Source organism: Haliotis rubra, unplaced genomic scaffold (genome assembly GCF_003918875.1).
Source record: "Haliotis rubra isolate DU_JTF1 unplaced genomic scaffold, ASM391887v1 Scf182, whole genome shotgun sequence".
NCBI classification, from domain to species: domain Eukaryota; kingdom Metazoa; phylum Mollusca; class Gastropoda; order Lepetellida; family Haliotidae; genus Haliotis; species Haliotis rubra.
This window is the reverse complement of record NW_025765803.1, coordinates 826,294-843,643: the sequence shown is the minus strand read 5'-3', so window position 1 is coordinate 843,643 and position 17,350 is coordinate 826,294. Positions and strand designations below refer to the sequence as shown.

At 39.2% G+C, this 17,350-nt stretch overlaps 1 protein-coding gene and 1 long non-coding RNA gene across 3 annotated transcripts in view; one reads left to right on the top strand and one right to left on the bottom strand.

Annotated features, from left to right (window-relative positions):
• Positions 1-1,813, top strand: LOC124273588. 2 transcript variants are annotated; one of them, XR_006897701.1, is made up of 4 exons: positions 1-56; positions 1,102-1,177; positions 1,552-1,659; positions 1,735-1,813. It is a non-coding gene; the product is annotated as an uncharacterized LOC124273588 (long non-coding RNA). The 2 variants fall into 2 exon arrangements; XR_006897700.1 differs by lacking the exon at positions 1-56 and adding an exon at positions 928-975 and having other exon boundaries at positions 1,032-1,177.
• Positions 1,814-8,931: 7,118 nt separating this feature from the next.
• Positions 8,932-17,350, bottom strand: part of LOC124273614 (RNA-binding protein 33-like) — a 29,091-nt gene continuing 20,672 nt past the window's right edge. Inside the window, 4 exon segments of the mRNA XM_046708897.1 lie at positions 8,932-11,762; positions 13,554-13,642; positions 14,728-14,832; positions 15,297-16,486. Of these exon segments, the coding sequence (XP_046564853.1) occupies positions 11,717-11,762; positions 13,554-13,642; positions 14,728-14,832; positions 15,297-16,486 (1,430 nt within the window). The 3' untranslated portion in view covers positions 8,932-11,716.

Below are 17,350 nucleotides of genomic sequence, written 5' to 3'. Positions count from 1 at the left end.
TTAAGTTGTTTCTGAATTGTATATGTGTTCCTGAATTGTATATGTGTTCCTGAATTGTATAGGTGTGCCCGAATTGTATAGATGTTCCCGAATTGTATAGGTGTTCCCGAATTGTATAGATGTCCCCGAATTGCATAGGTGTTCCCGAATTGTATAGATGTTCCCAAATTGTATAGGTGTTCCCAAATTGTACTGGTGTTCCTGAATTGTACTGGTGTTCCTGAATTGTTAAGTTGTTTCTGAATTGTATAGGTGTTCCCGAATTGTATAGATGTTCCTGAATTGTACTGGTGTTCCTGAATTGTACTGGTGTTCCTGAATTGTTAAGTTCTTTCTGAGGTGTATAGGTGGTGGTGGAATTGGGTTTAACGTTGTGCTTGAGAATATTTCACTCATATGACGACGTGCATGCGTGGGTATGTGTATGTGCAGCTGCTTGTACTAGCCCAGACTTAAGCTGGTTTTATAGTGCTAGCTCACTGAGATACCATGCCGCAGTGAAGCATGAATACCCCACTCAGACGCATTATACCGACTCCGAGCCAACCAGTCCTTGTTGTACCCATTAATGCCGAGCGCCAGGCAGGGACCAACAAGTACCATATTTTAACGACTTTTGGTATGACGCAGTCGGGGATCAAACCCGCGACCTTCCGCACTCCGGGCGGACGCTATAACCACTACACCACGGAGGCGGTGAATTGTATAGGTGTTCCCGAATTGTATAGATGTTCCCAAATGGTACTGGTGTTCCTGAATTGTTAAGTTGTTCCAGAATTGTACTGGTGTTCCTGAATTGTACTGGTGTTCCTGAATTGTTAACTTCTTTCTGAATTGTAAAGGTGTTCCCGAATTGTATAGATGTTCCCAAATTGTATAGGTGTTCCCAAATTGTACTGGTGTTCCTGAATTGTACTGGTGTTCCTGAATTGTTAAGTTGTTTCTGAATTGTATAGGTGTTCCTGAATTGTATAGGTGTTCCTGAATTGTATAGGTGTTCCTGAATTGTTAAGTTGTTCTGAATTGTATAGGTGTTCCTGAATTGTATAGGTGTTCCTGAATTGTATTGCTGAATTGTATAGGTGTTCCTGAATTGTATAGGTGTTCCTGAATTGTATAGGTGTTCCTGAATTGTTAAGTTGTTTCTGAATTGTATAGGTGTTCCTGAATTGTATAGGTGTTCCTGAATTGTATAGGTGTTCCTGAATTGTACTAAGGTGTTCCTGAATTGTATAGTTGTTCCTGAATTGTATAGGTGTTCCTGAATTGTATAGGTGTTCCTGAATTGTATATGTTCCTGAATTGTACTGGTTTCTGAATTGTATAGTTGTTCCTGAATTGTATAGGTGTTCCTGAATTGTACTCCTGGTGTGTTCCTGAATTGTTGTTCTGAATTGTATAGGTGTTCCTGAATTGTATAGGTGTTCCTGAATTGTATAGAATGTTCCTGAATTGTATAGGTGTTCCTGAATTGTATAGGTGTTCCTGAATTGTACTGTTGTTCCTGAATTGTATGTGTTCCTGAATTGTATGTGTTCCTGAATTGTATAGGTGTTCCTGAATTGTATTCCTGAATTGTATAGGTGTTCCTGAATTGTATAGGTGTTCCTGAATTGTATAGGTGTTCCTGAATTGTATAGTTGTTCCTGAATTGTATAGGTGTTCCTGAATTGTATAGGTGTTCCTGAAGTGTTAAGTTGTTCCTGAATTGTATAGGTGTTCCTGAATTTATAGGTGTTCCTGAATTGTACTCCTGAATTGTATAGGTGTTCCTGAATTGTACAGGTGTTCCTGAATTGTATAGGTCAGCTGTGTCTGGTGCCCGAGTTGTGTTTTGTACAACACTTGAAGGTCTAATACAAATGAGTCTGATTTGAAAGGAATCAAAGGCACACTTCAACCACAACAGCAAACCTTGTCTGACAAACAAATTCTGGTCTCCATCCACTAAGCATTTGTACTGTTATGACCTATCGTAGCCATATAGTTCATCAGTTTTTGAGAATTATGTGTTGTCAAAAGCTCTGAACACGCCCCACAAAGCTCTGAACACGCCATGTTTAAGTACGGGGAAAGATGCAACCTCAATCTGCTACTAGATGATCAGTATGTTTAAGTAATACTTTAAAGCAGTATGCCTACTATATTGTTGTAGCAGTATGTTTAAGCACAGGAGTTTAAGATGATCGTAACTCATATTATAGAAACATGCTCAATAGTATTTTAAATGTATGCCTACTATATTGTTGTAGCAGTATGTTTAAGTACAGGAGTTTAAGATGATCGTAACTCATATTTTAGAAACATGCTTTCTACATAGTTGTAGCAGTATGTTTAAGCATGGTAATTCAAGATGATCGTAACTCATTACTTTAAAGTATGCCTACTATATAGTTGTAGCAGTATGTTTAAGTACAGGAGTTTAAATGATCGTAACTCATTGCTTTAAAATATGTCCACAAAATAGTTGTAGCAGTATGTTTAAATTACAGGAGTATAGATGATCATGTAACTCATATTATAGAAATATGCTTTCTACATAGTTGTAGCAGTGTGTTTAAGTATAGGATGATTGTAACTCATATTATAGAAATATGCATTCTACATAGTTGTAGCAGTATGTTTAAGTACAGGAGTTTAAGATGATTGTAACTCATATTATAGAAATATGCATTCTACATAGTTGTAGCAGTATGTTTAAGTACAGGAGTTTAAGATGATTGTAACTCATATTATAGAAATATGCATTCTTTATAGTTCTAGTTCTCTGTTAGAGTATGGAAGTTTAAGATGATTGTAACTCAGATACTTTAGAATATGCTTTCTATTTAGCTGTGGTATGATGCTTAAGTGAGTGAGTGAGTGAGTGATGAGTAACTCATATTAGTAGAATATGCTTTCTACGCTGCTTTAGCAATATTCCAGCAATATCACGGCAGGGAACACCAGAAATGGGCTTCACACATTGTACCCATGTGGGGAATCGAACCCGAGTGACGAGCCAACACTTTAACCACTAGACTACCCCACCGCCCCTGATGCTTAAGTATGGGAGTTTCAATCACCTTAGCACTGAGATCGCTTTTGATACAGTCCCTGAACGATATGACTACAATGCATAATTTTCAAACAGAGCATATCTGTAAGGGGAATTGAACCCAGTCTAAAGAGCTGATGCTTCAACCACTGGGCTACTGATACCCCTTCACACTGCAAGAAATCTGTAATTTCAAACAAGATTTACTATTAACATAAACCCGTGCCTGTACAAAGAAAAGATGATAAAACAGTGACCTCAAACAAGTATGAAACAATGAAACAATGAAACAATGTACATCCAGCAAATTTCTAGTCAAATACATCTGAACCCTGATTATAAATCACAAACACAATAATACACCTGCACAACATTGTAAATATGTTTCCCTTACAGAAAAAACTATGGGTTGAAAAACCAGCATTCAAATAATGAATTTCTTTTTGACAAATCTTTATCGTAAGTTAGAAAAAGATATTTAACAAAAAGTAGCAGATAGGCTTTGGTGTATGTCATTTCTTGGAGCCAAAATTGGAATAAAACAATAACTTTTGCTAGACAAACAAATATTACAACCTGCCAAGACGTGAAAATGAATGGCAAACAATGGGCAGAATATTTCATAACAAACGATTTTAGACCAAAAAGTCAGCATCTTAGTATCCTTTCTAAAAGTGACAACAAATAGGTAATAGTCTGACTATTCTCTTCTTGTTGTTCCTTTCATTTTCATATCTTTAATGAATGAAATATAAAGCACCAAGAAAATCGTTCAATCAATGTAACAATGTATATGAATACAAAATATTGGATTAACATCAACAGATGTCAAAAACAAATAATTCAACAATTGTAAAAATATAAAAATGCAAATTAATACTCACCAAAAGGTTAAATAGGACCACTATCTGTTAACTAGCTCAATGTTGAGTAAAACTGTCTTACATCACATCTCAATTTCTGCGACAAAAGTCCCTGGACTGGGACAATATGGACATCTTCATCTGGGCAAAATCACAGTTCTAGCATTCATCAAGAAAATAGCACCTTTTGATTCCCTCAGGTTAACAGCAGACGTTAACATTCTTCAGGAAAATAGTACATATCTGAAGAGGGTGAAGCAAACACTATGGCTGGCGATTCACAATCATGAGCGTCACTCTTGTGACAATGAAGCAACATACATCATCTACAAAAGACTTTGATGACTGGAATAATTGCGAAGTACGTGTAAAGTACTTTTCCACATTCACCGGAATTAAGTTCATATAAATCTTTCTGGCTAGAGTACTGGCATATTGTCATTCTGCAATAAATGTAATCACTGGTGTACATTTCAATAAAGATCAGTGTCCCATGTAAAACACTTCAATATGTATGAAAGGGTAATATGTACCACGTCATACCATGTAAGCATAACAGGATCTGCATTTATTCTTCATATTCATATAAGATGTTTCTTATTTATTTTCTTTATTGTGTATGTTATTAGCTACTGTCTTATTGTAATAAGAAATTTCCTACATGCTACTAGCAGATTATAAAATTTAACATTTTGACCACAAAATATACAAAAGTCTGGCACAAGACCAAATTTCACTATTGAGATAACCTACACAATTGTCTTGTGATGCACCAACCATAGACAGACATTTCAGTCATGAATAAAGTCAAACAAATCTCCTTCTACAGGGTGTATTAAGGAGACCCTGAAGTCAATGTCAGGAGCTGTGAATGGAATGAGTGTTGAAGTGCTTGTAATGGGGGGATGATTTTTGATAGATAATAGGATGATTTATTTTATTGAACAAATGTTCTGGGGTGAGGGTTGAACCCCCAAAATTATGACTAAATAGCAAGCTATTACTTTACAGTTATTATTGGGGAATAACCTAAATGTTTCCACTGGTAAGTGTAGTGTTGGGACTCAGCAAAGATTTACAATGTCACAATAAGACTAATATTTATCTGTGGTCTGAGTTGGAGGCGATTAGGACTCCATCGCGGGGGTCGTCTTATGTACGAAACATACCATTTTGACACTGATTTAAAGGGTCAAGTTAGGGGTTGGCTTATCTATGAGATTGGCTTATCTACTGTAATATACAGTATTTATGCACGAAAACAAAATTAACTGCTGATAAACACAAAAATAATTTCTCACTTATAGAAAGGTGGTGAAGGTCATGTGTCTAAGATTTTAGTGGAATAGGGTGTGGATTCCAAATGGCAGGGATGGCCACAGGAAAATCTATTTTCAGCTGAAAACTTAATATTGTGTCATCGAATGCTGGGTTCTGGGGGGAATTGAATTGATCAATTTGAAGTAAAATTGGCAGAAATCTGCGGATCAGCAGAAATGTGCCATAACTGATGACAACCTTCTGTTTTGGGTTCTGCCGCTCTCAGCCATATTCCAGCTATATGGCAGCAGTCTGTAAACAATCAAGTCTGGACCAGACAATCCAGTGATCAACCTGGTAATTTAAAACCTTTATAACTTACCAGTAATGTATATGTCCAAAACAAACAAAAGGGAGACAGGAAGTCTTCTATAGCAGCAGGCACACTTTTTAACTACTGGATCAAATTCACAATTCATTAAAGGGGGGTTTGTTGATTGTCCCAGCAATATTCCAGCTATGTTACAGTGCCCTGTGACCCTCCAAGCCTGGACCAGACAATCCAGTGATTGACAACATAGCAACAATATTCAACATGAACAAGGTCGCTGAGCCTAATCAAGAAAGTTGCCTCTTATCAATTCTAGCCTAGTGGAAGAAAAGGGAAAATCATTTACATTGTAAAAGTAGATCAGGAGATCACATATTTTAGCAAGGAATAAAGAGCTGTCCAGTGAATAATATTTCATTAATTATATCTCTTTATTTTCAGTGTTGAGAGGGGTGGGTGGGGGGTGGTAGGGTAAAAATTATCATAATTATGATTATTTGGGGGTATTTTATAGATATATTTTAAACGAAATCCAAGGTCTCCTAAAAACGTCCAATGCTTTGTTCAGTTTAAACAACAGGGTAAGATTTGTTCTGTAATTTCTACAGAGGTTTCAACAAGTTGCTGGACAACTCGACACCTTTAACAGTAGCTTGACACTGATATTATAACCATTCCCATAGTTTCCGAACAAGCTGATCTTATGCCAGTTAAGACAATACAACAGTGACTGAGAATTAATGGTTCAACAAATCAACAACGTAATTGAAAAGTGACTTCATAGAAACTGAGCTGCAAATTTGTACTTGAGAACTCAACAGTTTTGGTACCACATTGATACATACTTACGACTAGAATAGATGGACAGGGAACATTTAGTAATGACATTAATCGACAATTACTGATATGTATGTTTCTAAAGTGGGTGTGATTCATAAGCAATTCATGCTAATGAACTCTAAATAAAAACATCATTATTGAGTTGTCAATATTTTTACTGCTTTTCGCTCAGGATACTCAGAGACTGTTATATTCTTGAATGAAGTTGTTGAAATGCTTTTAGAACTTGGGCGACCACGACTAGAATGATGAAGGAGCAAGAATTCGCTCTGAAACGTCGTATAACAATAAAGTGAAGTAGATATCTACAAAAAATATGTCATGTGTTATATTCTCATTCGTGACTGAACATTAACAGATCAACGGATTTCAAAACTAATGAATGATCTAGAATTCATTACTGATTCCCCAAACTGTTGTGAGTATGTCTACTGAAACTAAAACATGCATCACAGACAAAGACAACTTCTGATGACAATACGACTAATATGCCAGTACTCTGTTAACACCAGTGTCGGATCTCACTTGAGAAACCTCCAGGAGAGGGATGACTTTCAGCTGAATGAAATCAGGCATAAAACATGTCTGTCTCTAGTAAACAGACCATTTGGATCCTGGATATGCAAAAATATATTTCCCATATTGCATTAGAAACTGAACGGTCCAGTCCTATCTGAATTTACAGCGGTTGAGGTAGTTATACATTAGGTTTTCTTTACTTACAGAGCTAAAAACTGACTCAGGCCATATATTCCCACCTCCAAAATAGAGCTAAGGAGTTCTAGCAGAAACAAGTTTTTCGCAGTAAAAATATTATTTTATGCTTTATTCTATTACTCATAGTAACTGCTTTTATCATCATTTTTCCGCAGTGCAGTTGAAACTTACTGTGCTGTGTTCCCCCAAAACAGAAAAAAAATCTTACCCAAACAAACCATATAGTTTCATCATGATGCAACGTATTCTACCACCTCATCTCTGACAAAAAAGTTATCGAGTATCCAAATAAGTGACCCCTTTGTCAAAGTTCCAAGGGCAATTACTACAGCAAATATGACAAATCCCCAAATTAAAGGCAATTAAAGTGTCTTGTCTCATACAGACAACTTTGAATAAAAGAAACACAAATCCACGCAAAATGTGTTTATGAATGAAGACTCAGTCTATTTAAGAACCTACTTCTAACAAACCTGTCAACTCTCATGTTTTTGCCGTGTGTCTCATGTTTATTGTATGAAAATCACATTCTCATGGCCAGTATACTAATCTCACATTTTTTCATAAAAGTGCTTTCTGAATATTGCTATATGATGTTTCACCTCAAATAACAACTGTCTCTGATTGATTGGACCTAACACTTAAGCCCGGACACAAGGCAAAAGAGTAATATATATAAGCTTGCCAGCAAAAGCTTCCAGAATACAGCAAAAAATACAAAAAAATATAATCCCAACCCATTTTTTGGTTCTCACTTCCTGGACATATTTTGGGTTGACAGCTGTGTTTTAGTAGTGAGTTAGTTTGAACATTATTTCAGTTAATCGAGGCACAACATGGAAGAAATGCCCAATGTGATGCAGGTCTCCGACATTTACCACTTTGGAGTAACTCACAAACTATTGGTACAGTTCGACAAACCTAGACACCTAAGGGACCGTTCATAATTGATGCCTGTGTGTGAGAGAGATATGTGAGTGAGTGAGTGAGTGAGTGAGTGAGTGAGTGAGTGAGTGAGTGAGTGAGTGAGTGAGTGAGTGAGTTTAGTTTTATGCCACACTCAGCAATATTCCAGCTATATGCTGGCGGTCTGTAGGGGGATGATGATGATTTTTATGGAGAAGCATGTACAATGTGAATGACCCCCAATTTATGTACAAAATAAGTGCTCCCCACCACATCATGCACAAAATCAATGATCCCCCTCCCTTCCCATAATTTCTAAGCATAATTTTAAACATGTTTTAAGTACAAAATTGCTGACCCCCTAGTATGTGTGTGTACAAAATAGATGACCCCCACCCCCGAACAAAATGGGTGACCCCCATTAAAATCATTAGAACCTACAATTCTGGCTTTCTGGGCACCAAAGTAACACAGCTCCATGACCTCTGTTCCCTGTGAATAACCCTTGAATGTGCATTTAAGCAGGAAGGTAATACAATCACCCAGTGAAGAATACATGCCCAAAGCTAAAATTACATAGTAATCGAGACAAGCTTCATTGTGATGTTCAGAGAAGATACCCAGGCCCAAATATATCTGAATAACAAACATAATCTCTATGCAAGGCTTGTTTCCTATGAATATATTTCAATAATATGAAGATTTCAAAGTAATAGCTAATTCCACGAATGGGGTTTACATGAATATTGGACAAAAAATATTCTAGTGAGTCATCACAAATGAAGCCACCAGCTGTATAACTGGTAATTCCATATCATTTCACATTTGTTAACGGTCTATGCTCATTTCACAATGCAATTGATTTTTTTAAAGCATACCTGATTCACAAAAGTCATCCCAATCCTTGACAAAGTATATATTGAACATTCTCAGTGTTTCTTACCACTCACAACACTGATCAATTAGAAAACCAATTCTTAAGCACAATTCTTTTTTATTTTACAGCATATTTATCAATATACATCAGATTTGTTAATCTTCCAAAAATGTACATGAACCAGGTTGAACAAAATTAAAGGAACACTCTCTGTGTAATATAGGACCATGATTTCTTCGCATTCCGTTTGGGATTCAACGTCTATAGGATTCACAATCTTTGGGATTGAATGTCTGATGGATCAATGATTGGATTGAATGTCTATGGTCTCCAACATCTGGGATTTGAAGTGCAAAAAATACTGTCGTATCATCACAGTGTAAATACGAATGATATCGAACACAAGAGAGATATACTTGTTGAAATGATAACCTTTCGACCAATCAGACCTTACTTGCTGCACCTATTATTAAACAGTCACCTAACGTGTTCAAAATTACTGCGATGGCATCTGAGGACTTTCGCTTCCTCTCAATAGCACTTTATCATACATGTTGACATATTATATTAACAGGATGGTTAAGTGAATTTAGGAAAAAAAATAATGCTATCTTTAATATTCACTATTCACTGGTAATTATGAAATCATGACTTGGAATCTGTAGAATCATCATTGCAAAACTTTTTAATTCAGACACAGAATCTTTTCCAATATAGATCAGTTAGAACTAACAATAGCTGTCGGCCTACTAGATCTTTTCATTCATGCAAATGACTTATGAAGAAATACATCGCTCTGATTTGGAGTGGGGGTGGGATGGGGTGGGATGGGGTGGGGGGATGGAGGGTGGTGGAATGGAAGAAGGTGGGTTGTTTCTGTTTGGACATGTTGACAATGAGTTAGAGGGGGTTACTTCTTGTTTGATTGCTATTCAGCCAAATCATGGTGTCCATGTTTAACCTGAGAGAAAAGCCATAAGTTACAGTGGTGGTAGATATTTTTTACTTTGAGAAGAGAAATATTTAATGGGTAATGGAAGTTACCACTTGATCTTGGAAGGACACCCTGGGGTCTTCATAGAACAATTATAGGGTCTCATAACTTAACAGAGGGGGTATTATCTTGATGGGGTGGGGGTTTAACTTGATTGGAGGGATAGGGTGTAATAACCTGATTGGGGGTGGGTGGGGGTGTTTGTAACTTGGCGGGGGTTATCTTAACTGTTTACTGAGATGATGGTAGATTGTTGGGCAATATTTACTTGCTTGTTTTTACTCACAGATCAAGGGCATCTACAACTACTAATGCCCTGAGAAATAGCATTACCCTTACACCCAGGGGGATTATGAGATGTTCCATTAACACTTAGGTCTGGGAGCATTTGCATTGACACTCTTCACTTTTTCTGGAACGGAAATATGCCGGAAAATACCCTATCAAGTCTTTTATTATTCTTAGATTATTAATATTCTTGCTATTATTTCTACAACCTTGTAAATTACAGAATTCTTGAGTTCTGTACCCTTTTGCCAGTATTTGACAAGCCGACTGTATCCGAACCAGATACTGATCTCTAAAGTTTCGATTTCTTTGATTTTCTGTTCATAGCACTTTAAACAAGAATAAAACAAGGAAACTAAATCTCCTGTGATAATTAAAAAAACACACAGCCAGGACACATAGCTGAAATGACATAAAATCAGATCAACAAAGTCCTTCATAAAACTTTGTGTCAAACTAAAATTGAGGTTGATCCAAATCGGATACTCCCTATCTCCATATATACACACATTATTTAAATATCGCCTGGGGTCTTGTCTTCAGTTTACAGTTATTTACACGTCCTAAAACAATGATAAATAGGAATCCATTCTGATTTTGGTACAATTTTTTTATAAGAATTACTAACTCTCATGTTATATTGAATGTCACAGATCTTGACCAGCAACACAATCGCTACCACTGTTGCTGAGGAAATTCTTGAGTGAGACACAAACCATGTCTCTCTTTCATAGTCACAAATGTCTGACAGGAAATCGGAAGGTCTTCATCTTCAACACAGTCCTATCTTGTGATAAATTCTTCTAAAACAGACGGCCATCTTTCAACAAGACAGCCTCATCAGCAGAACTCATCAATCACAAATCAATGACATCTTGGGTTGGAACAACAGGTGACTGACCAATCAGAAATCAGTATAGTTCAAGGATGCAATGTTCTGATTCGCTATTTAAGCAATCACAAATCTGAGTCACCCAGGATGCAATGTTCCCATTTGCCATCTGACCAATCACAAAGAAGTACAATGCCAGGATGCAGTGTTACAATTTGCTAACTGACCAATCACAAACAAGGGCTATCCCAGGATGAAGTAGTTATATGTTGTGATTGCCCTCACAATACTTTAGTCTTTGTCCTTTCTTCTTGATTATTCTTTGGTCTTGTTCCACTGTCTCTTTACCCTGTTCTGCTGATGATTTCTTGACATTCCAAGAGTTGCATTGGTGCTGACATATTTTCTCAATGCCAAATGTACAAAATCGCAGGATGTGTACATGTCCCCCATCACAATGATTATCGACATCATGACAAACATTTATCATACCAGCTTTTGAAAACGAGACAAGCAGGCATGATCTACAAACATAACAGTAGTACATCTGAAAAGAGAAAAGACTTGAATCTGTTCCAAGTCCAAAATAATTTTTTACCTAGTGTGTCAGGCAGCAATATACAAGTCCATTTATTTCCACACCAGGCATCTTGTGCAGAAAGGGGAACAACTCTGTCTTGTCATATGAAGAAGGGGGACAACTCTGCCAGGGCCCATGCGAAGAAGGGGGGACAACTCTGCCACGCTGCTTGTGAAGATGGCTGATCCAGCTCAGTTGACAAGTTCAACATTGATGTGGGACAGATCAATCATATGTCTGGAGAGAAATAGGTAGAGTGAGTGAGTAAAACGTCTTTAATTCTATCTGTACTGTTTCAGCTGCATAGCAAATTATATCCCTCCCAAACCATGTGACTGAAACGTACTTGCTCAGTAGGATGAGGTTTTGTTCACTTCTTGCTTGCCCTGAACCTACTGCCACCCAATAATACCAATGGAGTTGTTCGAGGCCTGAACATACTGCCACTCAATAATACCGATGGAGTTGTTCGAGGCCTGAAATCACGTTGAACCCATGCATGTTTAATGTTCTCACAAACACGAGTAGTAACAGTGAGTGAGTGAGTTTAGTTTTAAGCCGCACTCAGCAATATTCCAGCCTCAGGCGGTCTCGAGCTACAGATAACTCTTTGGGTCATTGAGTTATGTACTCGCTTGTGTTCATCTCAATTGGGTATCGGAATTTTCCTTTGAGTAACCACATAAATTGTACCCACCTCACTCAAACTCATTTGGGTATTTTGCCATTTTACATTAATTGTAAAAATATAATAAAGTTTATATGTTATTTACATTGGATCTGTAATTTGAGAAACGATAAGAAAGACTGCAAGTTGCCAAGTTCATGTGTTGAAATAGAACCTCTGAATATACCTCAGTTATTTGATCTATGCACCGCTACGCAAGCTATGATTCGACATTTTTGTGTTTACGCATGTAAGATCAAATTTATTGAGTATTTACAAAAATTCAAGCGTACTTGTACGCAATAGACGTAATAACAATTGAGTTTTCACATAAATATTTGCGTAATTTACACAGATATGCAGCTTATCTGTACCTCTGGCGGTCTGTATACAAACGTGTCTGACCCAGACAATCCAATGATCAACAGCATGAGCATCAATTTACATAACTGGGATACGATGATGTGCTAACTAAGTCAGTGAGCCTGACCACCCGATCCTGTTAGTCTCCACTTATGACAAGCATGGGTTACTGAAGATCAATTTTAACCCGGATCTTCACAGGCGTAAGTAGTAATTCAATCGCATATGAATACGAAACCATACTGTTCGTGAATTCAATACACTACTCATCACTATTGATCGCTTCCGTGGTGGTTGCGGGTTCAATCCCCGACTGCGTCATACCAAAAGACGTTAAAACATGGTACTTGTTGGTCCCTGCCTGGCGCTCGGCATTAATGGGTACAACAAGGACTGGTCGGCTCGGAGTCAGTAAAATGTGTCTGAGTGGGGTATTCATGCTTCACTGCGGCATGGTATCACAGTGGGCTAGCACTATACAACCAGCTTAAGTCTGGGCTAGTACAAGCAGCTGCACATACACATACACAAGCATGCACGTCGTCATATGAGCAAAATATTCTCCAGCGCGATGTTAAACCCAATTTCACCTCACCTCACCTCACCTCACTCATCACTATGAAAACAATATCCTGAATGAAACATGTAATGTTTTGGGGTTCTTCATACACATGCAAACTCGGGTTCTTCATGAAAGACAAACAGGCCGATTAAACACCGGTGTATTTTAATGGTGACTCATGACAGACGACCTCCGTAATCCATACAAGTGGAATGTTCCTACGGTGCTGTAGGCAAAGGGAAGTAACTCATCCCATAATTGGTAATTTGACATACCTCAATATACAACAAAACATATCCAAGTCAGGCACTGGTTGTCACTGGTAACTGCAAATTAACATGGATATCCAGTTCAGACAAAGAATACACCAAGCCAAACAGGGTGCCATTGTACAAAGGAAACTTAGCGCTAAGATTGATGCAAGTCCATGTCTTACCTGTTGTATCTCTTAGTGAAGGTGGATGCGTGGTTGGAGTTACAGAACTTGATGGTCGCCCGCTTCTCCGCTTTTACCAAAGAAATGCTCTTTAAGAGAAACAGGAATTGACATGAGCCTCCATCCTGTCACAGTGAGGTCATGCAAGGCATTTACCATTTCAGTCGAGCCCAGAAGCACAGACTGACTGACTGACTGAGTTTGGTTTTACGCCGCTTTTAGCAATATTCCAGCAACATCACGGCAGGGGACACCAGAAATGGGCTTCACACATTGTGCCCATGTTGGGATTCGAACCCAGGTCTTCGGCATGACGAGCCAACACTTTAACCATTAGGCTACCCCACCGCCCCAGAAGCCCAGACATGGTGATGATATGTTTGTAGTTTAACTCTGCACTCGGCACTATTCCAGCCACAGTAAATAATTGGGTCTGGACCAGATAATCCATGAGCATCAATCTACCCAAATGGGATACAATACCATGTATCAACCAAGTTGGCAAGAACCACCCGATCCCGTCAGTCGCCTCTTACGACAAGCATGGGTTGCTGAAGACTAACTCTAACCCAGTGAGTGAGTGAGTTGAGTTTTACGCCGCACTCAGCAATATCCCAGCTATATGGCGGCGGTCTGTAAATAATCGAGTCTGGACAAGACAATCCAGTGATCAACAGCATGAGCATCGATCTGCGCAATTGGGAACCGATGACATGTGTCAACCAAGTCAGCGAAACTGACCACCCGATCCCGTTAGTCGCCTTTTACGACAAGCATAGTCGCCTTTTATGGCAAGCACATGGGTTGCTGAAGACCTATTCTACCCCGATCTTCACGGGTCCTGACCCAGATCTTCATGGGGTCAAGGTGATGATAATTCCAGAATCATAATTGGTTTTTAAACCAAGAGACAATTATGTAAATTATCACAGTTCATGAGCTTCAAATCATACAAAGACTACAGCACAATTATGAGGGAGTGAGTTAGGTTTTAAGCCACTTTTAGCGATATTCTAGCAATATCATGGCAGGGGACACCAGAAATGGGCTTCACACATTGTACCCATGTGGGGAATCGAACCCAGGCCTTCGATGTGATGAGCGAACGTTTTAACCACTGGGCTACCCCACCGCCCCATGAAGCTCTATGAGCTATGCGTGTTATGTGACTCACCTCCACTGGGCCGACAGTTTTGCACAGTTGGTCTAGAACCTTTTGGGACGTTGATGCTGACAAGTTAGTTATCCGTATTGTCTGTGAACTACTCATCACAATTTTCTGTAATAAATGATAACATCTAACTGCCAACAATATGGGAATGTTTTGCAATGTCTGTCGTACATACTATAGACACTTTTTAATGATTAAAAGGATGTCAACACTAAGAAATTAATATCTTGTAAGTGAAACAAATTGCAGTTTGAGTTAATTTGATTGATACCTTCACAGAATGAAATTTCTGGATAAATAATTTGAGACTATTTCACACTGCTCCATCCAACAGATCAACATTCTAACTCACCCTGTTCACACTGCTCCATCCAACAGATCAACATTCTAACTCACACTGTTCACACTGCTCCATCCAACAGATCAACATTCTAACTCAGCCTGTCCACACTGCTCCATCCAACAGATCAACATTCTAACTCACACTGTTCACACTGCTCCATCCAACAGATCAACATTCTAACTCACCCAGTTCACACTGCTCCATCCAACAGATCAACATTCTAACTCACCCTGTTCTGATTTGCACCAGATTGAGCACCACCTCCGCGACCTCTGCCTTGACCTGCGGTATTTGCTGCTCCTCGCCCTCGCACAACAACTTTCCGAGTCTGACCTTCACCTTCACCCTGACCCTGCACCACTGACCTTGTCTGGGGTGGTGAGGTTAGCACCCCATGGTTGTTGCCTGCAGGTTCACCTTGACCTTGGTTTCTAGTAACATGTCCCATTCTACCTCCATGCATTTGTCCCCTGCCACGTTGAGGCCCACGGACATTGGTCTGACCTCTCATGGGCATCTGACCTCTCATATTCGGCTGACCTCGCATATTGGGTTGACCTCGCATATGTGGCTGTCCTCGCATATTGGGTTGACCTCGCATATTGGGCTGTCCTCGCATATTGGGCTGTCCTCTCATATTGGGCTGACCTCTCATATTGGGCTGACCTTGCATATTGGGCTGACCTCTGCCCCTCATCACGTTAGGTCCCATCATATTATTATTGCCTTGCATATTTCCTCTCATGGGCGACCCACCCCTTCCTCTCATGTTGGGATGTCCAGGTCCTCCACGGTTAGGTCCCTGCATCATTGGCTGACCTCGACCTCCTGGTCCACCTCGACCCATAACCTGTCCTTGACCTCTATTTGGGGGACCATGACCTCTATTTGCTGGACCTTGACCCTGAAACCCAGGATCATGAAAGCCTTGGTTCTGATTCATCCTAACCTCTGGGTTGACATGTCCGTTCGGACCTCCTTGATGATGATGACCTCTCCCACGAACATTCATCTGCCCTCCTCTCATCTGGCCACGTCCTCTAGGTTGCCCTTGACCCCTGTTCATCTGTTGACCTCTCCCAGCATTCATCTGCTGATTTCCCTGCTGAGAAATTCTGGTGTTTTTGGCCTGAATGGGACCATCACCACTCATCTGCCGTTTTATACCAACATTCGGACTTCCCTGGTGATCACCCATCCCGCCAGACATCTGACGCATGAGTGACCCTTGCTGGTTCCCTGACCCCGATATTCCACGGATAGGCTGACCTCTGCCCATCGTCTGATTGGCCAGGTTGCCTGGTACTGCTTTAGGTTTGACTGCAGGAGATCCTATGGCCTGTATTGGCTGACCATCTTGGATGCCAGCGTCTTGCCCAGAGTCAGAGGAGGGATCAGCAATGTCATCAATTGTCATTCCTGTGGCAGAAGCAAAGCGAGTGAAACATTTGTTTGTCTCAAACCAGGAAAAGACTCACTAGTAAGTCCAATCTTTTTAAGCATTGTCATCGTATACTTACCAACATGGCAAAACTTACTCATTCAGTCATTACTCATACCACCTGGATGGTGGAATAGCTGAGTGGTCAAAGCTTTCACTCATCATGACAAGATCTAGGTTCAAATGTCAAAAGTGTAAAAATTGTTTCTGGCGTCCTGTACCATGATATAGCTGGAATATTGTTAAAAATGTGAAAAATTTAGCATTTGGCTTTAAGTTCAGAATTTCAGTTTACCATTCTGGGAAGCATTAAAAATTCCTTTTGTGAGAGTGACATTGCCACAGTTAAAATTGTTATTGCGCCTAAGATCCCTTGTGCTTTGTGTCAATTTTGAAAAAAGACAAGAAGACAAAGTCATCAATATCCCCCGCAATGGCAAAATACTCTTCATGATTATGTCTACGAGTTATGATTATGTCAAATATTTAGGTGTGTATATAGAAAAGTGGAAGGAGAGTATTGAAAGGTTTTGAAAGTTCTGCTCCAGAAAGGAGCACTATCACCAATTTCAGTCTAAGTCAAACTTGTTGCCATGGAAGCGCCAAAAATATTTAATTCAGAATTCCAAAACAACGAAAAGGCACCAGTAGACCACCAGATCTATCTATGTGCCAAGTTTGGTGAAGAAATATTGAACGGTTTTAAAGTTCTGCTCTGGAAAAGAGCACTACCACCAATTTCAGTCAAAGTCGAACTTGTTGCCATGGAAACGCCAAAATATTTTATTCAGAATTCCAAAACTACCAAAAGGCACCAGTACACCACCAGATCCATGTATGTG